At 55.4% G+C, this 15,073-nt stretch overlaps 1 protein-coding gene across 1 annotated transcript; it reads left to right on the top strand.

Moving 5' to 3' along the window:
- The first annotated feature begins 4,200 nt into the window (after nt 1-4,200).
- RCC2 (regulator of chromosome condensation 2) lies at nt 4,201-13,932 on the top strand. The gene is made up of 13 exons (XM_072883619.1): nt 4,201-4,357; nt 5,603-5,931; nt 8,448-8,541; nt 9,563-9,706; nt 9,817-9,948; nt 10,050-10,138; nt 10,413-10,527; nt 10,788-10,954; nt 11,850-12,030; nt 12,112-12,217; nt 12,332-12,404; nt 12,532-12,609; nt 12,901-13,932. The coding sequence occupies exons 2-13, from the start codon at nt 5,608-5,610 to the stop codon at nt 13,003-13,005; spliced, it is 1,608 nt and encodes a 535-aa protein (XP_072739720.1). The 5' UTR covers nt 4,201-4,357; nt 5,603-5,607; the 3' UTR covers nt 13,006-13,932.
- Nucleotides 13,933-15,073: the final 1,141 nt, after the last annotated feature.

The following is a 15,073-nucleotide window of genomic DNA, read 5'->3' as shown; positions in this document are numbered from 1 at the left end:
AACCCAGCTCTGCAAAGGCCGCCGCAGAGAGGGAAGGGAGCAAAGAGCACCCAAGCACCCACCCCCCCTTCGCAGGCTGCTTGCGCTTGCCTTGGCACCAGCCAAGCAAAAACGCACCCGTGGGGTGCGCGCAGCACCGAGCAGAAAGGGTCCGGTGCACCCACGGCGGGGGACTTTGGACCCGCAGCCGGCTCTATAGAGTACCGCCATACATCCACCTGGGTCTATAGGGACTAACCCTCCAGGTGAGTCAGCACCGGCCGGCAATTACGGTTTGCCGGCCCGGTTGTGTTGGCAAAGGGGGCGAGTTTGTGCACACCCTGAATTATGAGCACGCAACTCTTCCCCGGGTGCCCGATGCACCCAGCAGCGATTTGCAAACCCTTGCAAGGCTGCACCAATGCACCCCAGGGTATTAAACCTCTCTGGCACCCATGGGGTGCCCCCAGCCCCAAAAACTCACCCTGCGCTCAGCAAAAATAGGAGCAACCAGAGCTTTGCTCGCTCACGGCCGGCGTGTTGGCACCGGTGCGGTGCCCAGCGTGCCGGTGGCACTGACTCAGCTGGGGCTGGGTGCCGGCGTCAGCAGGGCTGGGCCACCCTGGGGTGCTAGCAGCTGAAACAACCCCCAGAAATAAATAAATTAAGAATAAAAATAAATTAAAAATAAAATATCACCCTGCAGATCGCCTCTCCCGCAAGCCAAGGGGGCACCTGGCTGCAGCAGCCAGCCAAGAGCCCCCCAGGTCCCCCCTTGCAAGACGCAGGGCTGCGTTTTTGCCGCAGGATCGTAAACACCTGCAACGGTTAAGGATGCTTTTCCAGCTCCTTGCTTGGAAGCAATTCCATGCACCTCCTGCCTGCATGCAGGGCAACCTCCTTTGAGCCAAAAAAAGTCCATCAACTCCAGCAACGTGGTTTTATTCACCCACGTTGGTCAGGGATGCTCGGGGCAGGATGGGGGTCACCCACCCGCGGTCACGGCGATTGAATCCTGCCTGCCAGAGAATTTTTGTACATCAAGGATCCAGCCCTTCACCCCTCCAGGAAAGGACCCCCAGGATATTTGGGGCAAGGAAACAGTTTGCACCCGTGCTCAGCCCTCAAATAAGCAGCCGCCTCCTCCTCTCCAAGGCTGCTGATCGAGCCCAGCTGGCCTCATCCTGCACCACCCCTGCGAGAGCCACCCCCGCCTGGTTTAGCGTGGAAACCCCAAGCAAAACCCTGCCCCAGCAAAAAATTAAACCCCCTCCTTGTGCAGATTTATGCCCTCCCCATAAAGCTTTACAATATATAACGTAACAGGAACTCAATAAACCTGTTTTTATGGGCGTGAACGGAGACTTTTTCAAGGACCTTTAAATATTAGGCGTCTAAATATCTGTGTAAGTGCGCCGTGTGCTTGTATAGGATGCGGGATAGAAGTGATGGGCACGGAGGGAGGGCGTTTATTTAAATATAACCATTCCACGTGAATATATATATATATTTATAGAGATCTATGTAATCGGGGTGATGGAGCCGGTCCGGGGATGCCCTCTGCTGGCATCCTCCCGGGGAAGGCTTTGGGACACCTTCTCCAATAAATGTCCCAACTTCTCCCGAGTTTTTTTGGAAAGACCTTGCAGGGAGGCACCAAAAGCTGCTCTCCGTGGCACCACGGCGTTGCTAGAAACCCCGGACGAAGATGCCGGACCTCTTGGTGCATGGTGCAAGGATGCAAGAGAGCAGCTGGGCTGGTTTTGCTCGCTGGTCTCCCAACCGACAACCCCTTGGAGCTGCACAAACCCACCCACCGTGAGGATGCACGCTTGCAAAGCATGCAGATGCAAGCTTGCAAGGCATGCATTCATTTTTTTTAGCTCAGCCCTCACTTCCTCCGCATCTCCCCGCTGTGCAATTCCCAGCAAAACAGGGGTTTTGGCAGCAAAACCTTCCCGAGACTCCATCTGCCTGCAACGGCCCACCAGTCGGAGGCAAGCCAGACCTTAAATTCCCCTCTCACTTGCACTAAATGCTTGGGAAAATTCAATGTACGCTTCACCCGGAGGATAAATCACCTCCCAGAGCATCAGCAACTTGCTTAAAAACTCCGGCGGTGCAACCCAGCTGCAAAAGGAGCAAGAAAAGGGGCTTGCATTTACCGCAGCAAATCTCCCGCTGGATGCACCAGCCGTTTTTCTGCTCCCTCGCTTCGGGCAGACATGCAAATCCCCCTGCACCCATTCCCACGCTGCACCCAAAGCCACCCTCTCCCCGGGACGGGGTGATTTTTGCAGAGGGTCTTGCTGCAAACCCCCTTTTCCAATTGCTACGGGTGCATCCCAGGTATCACCATCCCCAGGGATACCCCGAGTATCATCAGCCGGGGGTGCAAGCCCCGCAGCCGGCTCCAGGGCTGGGGAAGGCAAAGCAAGGCCAAGGTTATCCAAGGTGAGTCGCTCCCCATCCCAGACACCCTTGGGAATTAACAGGTAAGACCAGTTTTTCCTTATCCCAGGAAAAACCAGTTTAACCCACGGCCTGATGCAACCTGCCAAGATCGCCTCGAAATCTTCCCATCCACCCTGCATAACCCAGCGGGCGTTTTGGGGGAAAAAAAATACATTTTTAGGGACAACCGGCCAGGTTCCAGCGCTGGCAGTGTTTTAATTACATCATATCGCTATAGGTATCACGGAAAACCGCTAAATAAACCAAGTCCCCCCCCGCTCCTGGAAGTGATGCTTTTAATTTTCATTTTTACCAGAAATTAGGACAAAAAACTGCAAAATAGTCTCTAAAATACCCCCAATTTTAAGGCAAAAATCTGCCGTTGATAAGGGCAAGCAGGTAAATTGGGAGGGGAATTTGGCCCGGGCGCTTGGGCTGCACGCCGAAACCCATCCCGGCAGCGAGGGGAATCACCACCGCCAAATTATTCCTCCTCAGCAAAAGCCCTTTTAAAACCCCAGTGTTGCACCCGCTCTTTTTTGGGTGCTGATGGTTTGAGGCCGTGGTGCCTCTTTCCCTCCTTCCCAGGGCAGCGCACCGCGCCGTATTTTTCTGCATCCAACCTTTGATCTCCCAAATCCTGCCGGAGCGTCGGCGGGACAGGAGGTCGCCGCGCCGAGATGCTTCGCGGATGATTCAGTAAGTAATATATTAAATTTTTATCCCCTTTAAACCACCAACAAGGTTATTTTTTTTTAAAAACACCAGGGTTTTGCCAGCGGTTTGGCATTTTGCGGTGTTTTAGCAAATGGTGCCCGCCAGCATCCCGTGGGGCCAGGCCCCCAGATTGCAAATGCATCGCAAATTGCAACTGCATCGCAGATTGCAACTGCATCGCAGATTGCAACTGCATCGCAAATTGCAACTGCATCGCAAATTGCAACTGCAGCACAGATTGCAACTGCATCGCAGATTGCAACTGCAGCACAGATTGCAACTGCATCCTATCCCGGTGTGCCTGGATGGGACGGCACGGGGACAGCAAAAATGAAGCTGCTAAGGAGGATCAGGGCAGATGCACGTGTCTTCCACTCCTGCAAAATCACTCTTTGCAATAAAGGGAATCTTCTGGTAAAAAGATCTGCAGTGAGGAGAGTGAGCGTGTCTTCACTCCTGCAAAAAACAAAAAAAAAATCTCTTTTTTTGGGATGGAGTGCATCCTGCCTCTGCAATAAAACTTTCTTTGCAAGAAGGTGAGGGCATCTTTGCTCCCGCAAAAATCTTTACAGTAAGGAGCAGGATTGCACCTTTCCTTTGCAAAAACTCTGCAATAAAGGGAACACGTGCCTTTATTTCTTGGGGGAAAAAACCCACTTTGCAGTAAAGGCAATACGGGCATTTTTTTCTTGGGGGAAAAAGCCCCACTTTGCAACAAGGGGAGCGAGTGCATTTTGCTCTGGCAAAGAAAAAAAAAAAAGGTAATTATTCTTCGCAATAAGGTGCGCGTTTTCCTTGGCAAAAAACCCGGCCCAGGCAGGGGAGTGCGCGCAGCGGGGCCGCGGGGGGGGGAAGCCCTTCGCGTTCCTGCGTGGCTCTCACCCTCCCCGAGTCTTCCTGTCCTAAAGATGGAGCTGTCTGTGCCGGGCTGGACTTTGCAGCCTCTTCCTCTCCGAAGCAGGATGATTCCCCCCCCCCCTTTCCTGCCCATACATGTGTTTCTGTTTTGTATTGTAGCATTTGTTCTGGCGGCTCATATTTACATTTTAAGTGCATCTGGTGGGTGGGCGCTAAGGGAGGAAAGGGAAAAAAAAAAAAAAAAAAAAAAATTACCTCCTTTTTTCTGCAACAGGAAACACCACCAAAAATATTGCAAAGGCCCCGAGTTGTTGCTTTCTTTATGCTGCACCCTTCGCCCTAAAATCAGGTTTGCAATGGGGGGGGCACGGAATTGGGGGGAGGAGGAGGAGGGGGAAAGGGATGGGGGGCCTTAAAAAGCCTTTAAAAAAAAAAAAAAAAAAAAAAGAGAAGGCAGGCGGATCCACGTGGTTTAATGGGGCCAGACAGAGATCCCATTGTTCACCAGCAATAATAAAGGGAAATTAAAAAAAAAAAAAGGCGGGGGGGGGGGCAGACGGAGGGAGAGGGATGGAGCCGGGGGCGGCCCCAGCCGCGCAGGGGGCTGGGATTTTTGCGACCCCCCAAAATATCATCTCCCCAAGCAAAAACAAAAAAAAACCCCCGGAGGGAGCCGAAGGGGCAGCGGCAGCCGGAGCGCGCGGCCCCAGCAGGTGGGGGGCTGCCCAGGGCGGGGGACCCCCGTTCCCCTGCGGGGGCGGGCGGGCTTTTGTCTCCGGGCCGTTTTCTCGCCGTGCAACCCCCGGTTTGTGAATTCCCCTTCCGCCTCCCCCGCCCAACCCCCTTTGCGAATCGTCCTTTTGCAAACGCGACCCCCCGAAGCCCCCTTGACATCCGCCTTTACACCCCCGGTTTGCAAACCGCCCCCTTGAAACCCCCTTCGCAAATCCTCCCTTTGCAACTCCCCATTTTTCAACCCCCACGTGCAACCCCCGCAAATCGCCCCTTCCCAACCCCCCGCACCCCCTTTTCGCAAACCTCCTCTTTGCAACCCCTTTGCAAACCCCCTTGCAACCCCCGTGCAAACCTCCCCATTGCAAACCCCTCTTTACAACCCCCGTTTCGCAAACCCCCTTGCAACCCCCATTGCAACCCCCTCTTTACAACCCCCGTTTCGCAAACCTCTTTGCAACCCCTTTGCATCCCCTGTTGCAACCCCCCGTGCAAACCCCTCCTTTGCAAATCGCCCCTTTGCAACCCCCGCAAACCTCCTCTTTGCAACCCCCCCTTTGCAAACCCCCATTGCAACTCCCCTTTGCAACCCCTCTTTGCAACCCCCTTCGCAAACCGCCCCTTTGCACCCCCGTGCACCCCCTTTGCACCCCCTCTCCACCCCCTCCTTGCACCCCCCATTTCCACCGCCCCTTAAACTTTCTCCACGTGCGGTCGGGGGCCGGGGTGGGGGGGGGGGGGTCGGGTCACCCCCCGCTCCGCACCCCCCGCCCCCCCCCCGGCTTTTGTGTCCCCCGCCCCCGGGGGGTCGGGCCGGGCCGGCGGGGCCGGGCGGGTGACGGCGGCGCGTCCCTGTGCCCAGGCGCCATGCCCCGGAGGAAAGCGGCGGGGCCGCCCTGGGAAGCGGGCCCGGGCAACGGGGCGGCGGGGAGGCGGCGGCCCGGCCCGGCGGCGGCGGCGGCGGCGGCGGGAGGGAGGCGGCGAGCGCGGCCGGAGCGCGGCGGAGGCAGCAGCGGGGGAAGCAGCGAGGAAGAGGCGCCCCGGGAGCGGCGGCCGCGGGACGGCAGCCCCGGCGGGAGGCGGCCCGGCAGGCCCGGGGCGGCCGGCGGCGGAGGGGCCGGCGGCGGAGGCGGCGCGGCGAGGGGACAGAGCGTCGTGATCTGCGAGCCCGAGCACAGCAAGGAGCGCATCGTGAGCGGGGCGGCGGGAGGGCACCCCCCTGCACCCCCCCTTGCACCCCCGCGTTGCGCCCCCCCATCGCACCCCTATTGCACCCACTGACGCGCCCCCCTTACGCCCCCTTACACTCCCAGTGCACCCCCATTGCACCCCGTATTGCACCCACTAACACAGCCCCCTTGCGCCCCCTTGCGCCCCCTTTGCACCCCCGTATTGCACCCACTAACACAGCCCCTTGCGCCCCCTTTGCACCCCCGTATTGCACCCACTAACACAGCCCCCTTGCACCCCTCCTTGCGCCCCCCTTTGCACCCCCGTATTGCACCCACTTAACACAGCCCCCTTGCGCCCCCTTGCGCCCCGTATTGCACCCACTAACCCACACACCCGTTACACTCCCCTTACACCCCCTTTGCACCCCCAATTGCACCCCCTTCTGTCCCCCCGCCGCACCCCTTTATGGCACTCCCCTAATGCACCCCTGATGCACCCCCCACTGCACCCCCACATTGCACCCCTAATGCACCCCCGTTGCACCCACTAACGCACCCCGTACTACACCCCTCATTGCAGCCCCCAGTGTACCCCCTAACTGCATCCCTCACTGAACCCCCACATCACACGCCCCATGCGCCCTTAAAGCACCCCCCATTGCACCCCTTAAAGGACCCCCAGTTGCACCCCCAATGTGCCCTCTCATTGCACCCCTTTATTACACCCCAGTGCACCCCAATAATGCAGCGCTTCATCGCACGCCCTAATGCACCCCATTACACCCCTAACGCACCCCTTCATTGCATGCCCCCAGCCCCCCAGATGTACCCCCAAACTGTACCCCCAAAATCGCACCCCTTCATTGCACCCCGTAACGGTGCTCCCACATTGCCCCCCTTATTGAGCCACTTAATTGCCCCCCAAAAAGTTTCACCCCATTTGCACCCCCTACATTGCTCCCCCAACTCCATCCCCGTACTATAGACCCCCAAACTGGGGGGGGGGGGGCAGCCCCCCCTGTTCCCGCCCCACGCCCCCCGTTTTTGTCCTAATCCCTGCCAAGGGGAAACCCAAGAAGAGCTTTTGGGGTGCTTTTTCGGAATTGACCCATTTGGGGCTTTTTTGGGGGCGGATTTTTAACCCCGTGCGGCGGCGAGAAATACCCGGATACAATATTGGGGTGCGCAAGCGGGGAGCCCCCTCCTCCCCCCCTGCACCCCCTTTGCGTCGCTCCCATTTCCCCCCTTTTTTGGGGCAAAAATAGCCCGGCAGCACCCTGCGTCCCTCCTGCCCCCCGTTATCAGCCGAGCCCCGACTTCCTGCGCCCCCCGGCCGCATCTGGGGGGCCGAGAGCGGAGCCCCCCCGTTTTCCAGCCCCTTTTTGCGTTGCAAGGGGACGCTAAAAATCGGGGAGCGCTTTGCTCCGCGTCCCTTTTGGGGTGCACGGTGCAGCCGGCATCGGGTGCGTTAGTGGGGTGGTACTGCAAAATGTCCCCCGCCGTGCCCCCCATGTCCCTGATGTCCCCCACATCCCCCCGTGTCCCCGTGTCCCCCGTGTCCCTCCATGTCCCCAGTGTCCCCCATGTCCCAGATGTTCCCCATGTCCCTGATGTCCCCCTGATATCCCCATGTCCCCCACATCCCTGATGTCCCCCACATTCCCCATGTCCTGATGTCTCGCATGCCCGCTGTCCCCAGTCTCCCGTGTCCCCCATCTCCCAAATGTCCCCCATAATGTCCCCTACATCCCCCATGTCCCTGATGTCCCCCATGTCCCCCCCATCCCCCATGTCCCAGATGCCCCCCATGTCCCCGTGTCCCAGATGTCTCCCATGTCTCTGATGTCCCCATGTCTCCCGTGTCCCCCCATCCCCCATGTCCCAGATGCCCCCCATGTCCCCCATGTCCCAGGTGTCTCCCATGTCTCTGATGTCCCCCATGTCTCCCATGTCCCCTGTGTCCCCGTGTCCCCCACATCCCCATGTCCCAGATGCCCCCCATGTCCTCCGTGTCCCTGATGTCCCCCCATCCCCCATGTCCCAGATGCCCCCCATGTCCCCCGTGTCCCAGATGTCTCCCATGTCTCTGATGTCCCCCATGTCTCCCATGTCCCCTGTGTCCCCGTGTCCCCCCCATCCCCCATGTCCCAGATGCCCCCCATGTTCCCCGTGTCCCACGTCTCCCATGTCTCTGATGTCCCCCCATGTCTCCCATGTCCCCGTGTCCCCCCATCCCCCATGTCCCAGATGCCCCCCATGTCCCCCGTGTCCCAGATGTCTCCCATGTCTCTGATGTCCCCCCATGTCTCCCATGTCCCCTGTGTCCCCGTGTCCCCCACATCCCCTGTATCCCAGATGTCCCCTGCGTCCCCCATGTTCCCCACATCCCCCATGTCCCTGAAGTCCCCTGTGTCCCCATGTCCCCGGGTCACTGATGTCCCCTGCATCCCCCATGTCCCCCACATCCCTGATGTCCCCCACATCCCCCGTGTCCCCATGTCCCCGGGTCACTGAGGGGTTCCCGGCTCCTTGCAGAAACTGGAGGGCTCCAAGTGCCGGGGGCAGCTCCTCATCTTCGGGGCCACCAACTGGGACTTGATCGGCCGCAAAGAAGTGCCTAAGCAGCAAGGTGAGGGGCGTGGGGCTCCTGCACAGCGAAATCTGCTGCTTTTTTATGCCTTGATCTTGGAATTCATTTTTTCCGGCTTATTTTTATGCATTTATATTAACATTTGTTTTTTAATGAATATTTTGGGGTTTTTTTAAACCAGTTGCACGTTGCAATCTGGGAAGCGGGGTGCGCTGGGTCTCCTGCAAAGCAAAATAAATGCGCTGCTCATTTTTTCTGCATTTATATTTTAATTAATTTTCCTGCTTATTTTTATGCATTTATATTTAATTAATATTGGGGGAGTACAGTTGCATGCTGTCATCTGGGCCACAGCTTGGGGCGCGGGGTGCGCTGGGTCTCCTGCAAAGCAAAATAAACGCATTGCTTATTTTTGATGTCTTTTATATTTAATTAATTTTTTTCGGCTTATCTTTTATGCATCAATATTTAATTCATTTTTAATTAATTCATCTTTTTGGAGGGTGTTTTTTTACAGTTGCATGTTGTAATCTGGGCCAGAACTTGGGGTGCAGGGTGCGCCGGATCTCCTGCAAAGCCAAATAGAGGCATTGCTTTTTTTTTTAATGCCTTTATGTTTAATTAATTTTTTCTGCTTCTTTTTAATCCATTTATATTTAATTATTGTTTTTATTAACTAATCTTGTTGGAGGGGTTTTTTTACAGTTGCATGTTGTAATCTGGGATGCGGGGTGCGCTGCATCTCCTGCAAAGCAAAATAAACGCGCTGCTTGTTTTTTATGCCTTTGTATTTCATTAAATTTTCTGCTTAGCTTTTATGCATTTGTATTTAATTAATTTTTTTATTAATTAATTTTGGGAGGAGTCACAGTTGCATATCGTAATCCGGGCCAGACCTTGGGGTGCGCTGGATCTCCTGCAAAGCAAAATAAATGCACTGCTGACTTTTTTAGGCCTTTATATTACATTTTTTCCTGCTTATTTTTAATGCATTTATAGTTAATTCATTTTTTAGTTAATTCTTGTCGGTGGTGGTGTTTTTCCTTTTTTTTTAATGCAGTTGCATATCGTAATCTGGGCCAGAACTTGTGGGGGCCGCACAGGTACGGGTGTCTCTCAGGTATTCAGGTGCGGAGCGTGGTTTCGGGACCCTGCGCTGCCCACAGCCTGCTCATCACCGCCGAGGGCAAGCTCTGGAGCTGGGGTGAGCGGCGGGGGGGGGGGCACCCCGAAAAAACCTGGGTGCATCGTGGCATGATGGCGGGAGGCTTCCTCCTCCCGTTCTGCTGCAAAAAAATCACGGTTTTTGGCTAGGTCGCAATGAAAAAGGGCAGCTGGGGCACGGGGACACGAAGCGGGTGGAAGCCCCGAAGCTCATCGAGGTGCTGGGGGGCGAAGCCATCGTGCTGGCAGCCTGCGGCCGTAACCACACGCTGGCGCTGACAGGTACTGGGGGAAAAAACTCGCATTTTGGGCAAATTGTCTGAAATCAGCCCATTTTACCCCAAAACACCACCTTTTTTTTTTTTTTTTTTTTTGCGTTGCAGAGAGCGGCTCGGTGTTCGCCTTCGGGGAGAATAAAATGGGGCAGCTGGGGCTGGGGAACCAGACGGACGCCGTGCCCAGCCCTACGCAGGTATCGCCGCTCCTTTCTGTGCTTCCCCTCATGGTTTTTGGGTGAAAAACCAGCAGATTTGGGGTTTTCTCATTGAAAAAAATCCCTAGCAGAGCCCAAACCCCCTTAGGATGCAAGAGGGAGGGAGGGATTCCTTTGCAGCTGCAGTGGGCAAATAAAATGCAAGAATTTAAATAAAACCCCAGATTTGAGGATTTGGGGGTTTCCCCCTGGGAAATGCAGTTTTTTACCTTTTTTCTCCTTTTTTTTACCCCCTTTTCTGCTTCTCCCGCAGATCATGTACAACGGGCAGCCCATCACCAAACTGGCCTGCGGGGCCGAATTCAGCATGATCATGGATTGCAAAGGAAACCTCTACTCCTTTGGGTGCCCCGAGTACGGGCAGCTGGGTACGGTGCTATTTTGGGGCGCTTTGCTAAAATTTTGAGCTATTAGGGGGTTAGGGGAGGGGGGGGGGGGGAGTTCCCTGCCTCAGTTTCCCCATCTGGGCAACCAAAGCATCCCTCCCCTTTACCTCCAGCAAAAATAGCGGGGTGGGGGCTGCGAATAAAAAGGGGTTTGCAAGAGGAGAGGGGATTTCTGCGGCTGGCTTGGGAATGATGGGGTGCAGGGGGGAGCACCCCGTTTTCATCCCAGTGCCCATCTGCAGGGCATAATTCGGATGGGAAATTCATCGCCCGGGCGCAGCGGATAGAGTATGACTGCGAGCTGGTGCCGCGCCGCGTGGCCATCTTCATCGAGAAGACCAAAGATGGGCAGATCCTGCCCGTCCCCAACGTGGTGGTGCGGGACGTGGCGTGCGGGGCCAACCACACGGTACGGGCGAGCGCTTGCGTTTAACCGTGAATACCTGCAGGGCGCATTAATCGATAAAGATTTGCAGCGTGCATTCAAGGGTGAATGTTTGCAGGAGCATCTGAGGATAAAGATTTGCAGGGTGCATGTAAGGATAAATGTTTGCAGGGTGCGTTTAAGGCCGGAGAGTCATAGAACGCATTTAAGGATAAATACTCGCAGCACGCATGTAAGGATAAAGTTTTGCAGTGTGCATTTAGGGATAAATACTTGCAGTGTGCGTGTGAGGATAGAGATTTGCAGCGTGCATTTAAGGATTGGAATTTGCAGCGTGCGTATAAGCATAAATATTTGCAGCTCATTTAAGGGTCGAGATTTGCAGCATGCATTTAAGGATAAAGATTTGCAGCGTGCATGTGAGTATAGAGATTTGCAGTGTGCATTTAGGGATAGAGATTTGCAGTGTGCACGCAAGGATGAATACTTGCAGCGTGCATTTCAGGATCGAGGCTTGCAGCGTGCATTTTAGGATAGAGATTTGCAGCGTGCACAACAGGATAAATACTTGCAGTGTGTGTTTAAGGATAAATACTTGCAGTGTGCATTTAAGGCTAAAGATTTGCAGCCTGCGTTTAAGGATTGAGGTTTGCAGCGTGCATTTAAGGATAAATTCTTGCAGCATGCATATAAGGATAGAGATTTGCAGCGTGCATTTAAGGATAAATATTTGGGGGGTGCATTTAAGGACAGAGATTTGCAGGGTGCATTTAAGGATAGATACTTGCAGCGTGCATTTAGCATTCGCAATACGCACTGCAATCGATGCCATTTATTGTGGCTGCGGCGGGTTTCCCTGCACCGAGCTGGTCGGGTCTCAGCTGCTCATGGGGGGGGGGGGACATTTCTCCATCCCCAGCTCGTCCTGGACTCGCAGAAGCGCGTTTTCTCCTGGGGCTTTGGGGGTTACGGGCGGCTGGGCCACGCCGAGCAGAAGGACGAGATGGTGCCTCGGCTGGTCAAGCTCTTCGACTTCCCGGGGCGCGGGGCGGCGCAGATCTACGCCGGCTACACGTGCTCCTTCGCCGTCAGCGAGACAGGTCGGGATTCCGGCGCGTTAAAGCAGATGCGGCGTTATTTGGGGTGTTTCGTCGCTTGACGGGCAATGTCGGGGTTTGCAGGCGGCTTGTTTTTTTGGGGTGCCACCAACACCTCCCGGGAGTCCACCATGTACCCCAAAGCCGTGCAGGACCTCTGCGGCTGGAAAATCCGCAGCCTGGCCTGTGGGTAAGTCCAAGCCCCCCTCTTCCCCCCCAAAATGCCCCAATTTCCTGTTTATTTGGGGCGGCTGCGGGATGGCTGGGGGGGCGCGGGGTCACCCTGCCTTGCACCCCGCTGCAGGAAGAGCAGCATCATCGTGGCGGCAGATGAGAGCACCATCAGCTGGGGTCCCTCGCCCACCTTCGGGGAACTGGTAAGAAGGATTTACCGGGGACCCCCAACCCCTTGACACCCCAAAACTCCCCCCAGCTGCTAGCGGGAGGGACCGGCTGCTTCCCCCCGCCGTTGATTCCCCCCCCCCCATGGGATGCACTTGGCAGGGCTACGGGGACCACAAGCCCAAATCCTCGACGGCTGCCCAAGAGGTGAAGACCCTGGATGGGATCTACACGGAGCAGGTGAGGGGGGGACCCCGCTGGAGGACACTGGAGGGAGGGCACGTGGACCCCACCTTAAATAAATACGGTGGCTGAGGCTGTACACAATTCATCACACCCGTGGGATGCTGGAGGGAGGGTGCGGGACCCCCGCCTTAAATAAATACGGTGGCCGAGGCCGTACACGACTCATCACACGCATGGGCTGCTGAAACATGGTCCTGGATAAAAGCCGGGGGAGGGGGGGCAAACCGGTGGGGAGGGAGGCGCGTGGTCCCGTGCCTCAGTTTCCCCACTCCGCCCTCATCCCAGGTGGCCATGGGCTATGCCCACTCGCTGGTGATCGCCCGCGACGAGACCGACGCCGAAAAAGAGAAGCTCCGCAAGCTGCCCGAATACAACCCCCGCACCATCTGAGGGGGTGCCCCCGCCGGGACCCGGGGTCCCCCCAAAACCCCGCTTTTCCAAGCCAGCCGCGGTTTTAACTACCTGTTCTCCCGTTTCCAAAGCCTTGGGGGTTTTTTTGTCCCCCCCACACATGGCTTTTTGAGTTCCCAACCGTAGCAGGATCTTTTGGCACATCCAGGCTTATTTTGGGGGGGTATTTTTTTAATTATTTTAATTTTATTTGTATTTTTCTGCATCACTTTTTATTATTTCCACTTTTCCCAGCCACCAATATTCCCAGCCGCGGGCTCGGGGTAAAACCGGGGACCTGAGGAGCAGCTGCGAAACGCCTCTTTTCCCCCAATATTCCAGGTTTTTGGCATTTTCCCAGATCCCCCCCACTCTGAGTGCTGTGGTGTTGGGGGGTGCGCTCCCCGGCACCCCTTTCCCAGAGGGATTCGGGAGAAGGGTGTCGTCCCACATCCCCCAAGGGCCAAACCCATCCCCAGCATCATTTTGGGGCTCCCCTCCCCGCTGTCGCAGCCCTCGCCCACCCCAGGGAGATCTCAGGTATGAAGAGGGGAGCCCTAAAGCATCACGTAAGCTTTTTCTTGGAATTATTCTTAATTTGTTTTAATTATTATTAATTATTTCCGCCTGGTATCGGCCCAAAGTCCCTCCTACGACGCTGTGCACTGTGCTGGAGAAACAAGGTGCCTTTTCGAGCAGAGCCTGGCTCTGCCTCCACGCAACCCAAGGGTGATTTTTTTTTTATTTTATTTTTGAATGTTTAGGGTTTATTTTGAATTTTTTTTTTTTTTAAGTCCTTTCCGCTCTCCCCGACGGGTCGCGCTGGGTGCTCGGGGGCGGCGTTCGCCGCGTTCGCACCCGTTTGGGGAGCTTTGCAGTAAAAACGAGGGGTTTTTGTTGTTTTTTTTTTTTTTATTTTGCTTTGGGGTTGGGGGTTATGTTGGGGGATTTTTGGGGGGTGTGTTAGAGTTAAAATATCCAGGACAGGGAGAGCAGCTGGGCGGAAAAGTAAAATATTCCGCTTTTTTAGCAATATTAGTTTTTTGGGGGTTGTGGCACGAGCGGATGCCGCAGCCCCAATAACACGGGGTGGAGAACTCACCAAACCCCCACTTTTACCCCCCAAAAAAGCATCATTTTGGTTCATCCTGCCCGCCAGCAGAATCTTTTCAGCCTGATTAAACTTCTCCCCCCTTGGCCGCCCTGTCCCAGCTGCGGGCGAGCGAAGGCGGAGGCTGGAGGAAGAAAATAATCCTAAACCACGAGGATCTCGGAACGCCTCGTCCTTTAGCTGAGGGTCCTGGGTTAGTGCTGTAATTGTCTTCTTCATGGGTTTTTTTATATTTCTTGGAGTAAATGTTTAAATAAACGACGTCATTGTGTACATCCCTCGCTCCGCTCGCTTTAGCCACCCCTTTTGTTTAATCTTTTTAATTTAAATGTAATTAGTTTAACCAAAAGGGACGTGCAGGGGATGCTTTTTCCTCCTCGCGATGCACGCCCAGCATCCCCAAAGGCAAATCCACAGCCATTAGAGGGCACCATCCTGCTGCCAGCAGCATCCTCCATCCCAAAATATCCCCCCCCCCAATATTTCCCTTTACTATTCTGCAGGCAGGGTGCAAACACCGGGCAGTCCGTGCACATCTCTGTGGGTTGGTGCATGCACGTGTGGTTTTGTGCACGCAGGGGTGTGCTTTTTGTGCTTGCATACGTGGTTTTGCCCGTGCGTGCATGCCTTTGTGCATGCGTGCGGATCGTTGTGCGTGCAGGCGTGCGCTTTTTGTGCGTGCACGTGCGTTTCTGCACATGCCTGCGTGGTTCGGTGCATGCACGTGCTGTTTTGCGCATGCATCTGCCTGCGTGCTTGCTTTTCTGCACGCACGTGTGGTGGTTTCGCACGGACGTGTAAATTTTTTGCGTGCATGTATTTCTGTGCACACGTGCATGTGTATTTCTGTGCATGCATGTGGTTTTGTGCACACGTGTATGCATTTTTGTGCATGCACGTTGCCGTTGTGCATGCATGTGGTTTTGTGCACGCACGCATGTGTGTTTTTCCGCGTGC

This window comes from Ciconia boyciana, chromosome 19 (genome assembly GCF_034638445.1).
Source record: "Ciconia boyciana chromosome 19, ASM3463844v1, whole genome shotgun sequence".
NCBI classification, from domain to species: Eukaryota; Metazoa; Chordata; class Aves; order Ciconiiformes; family Ciconiidae; genus Ciconia; species Ciconia boyciana.
Note: the sequence above shows the minus strand (reverse complement) of the source record. Positions and strands in the feature narration are given on the sequence as shown.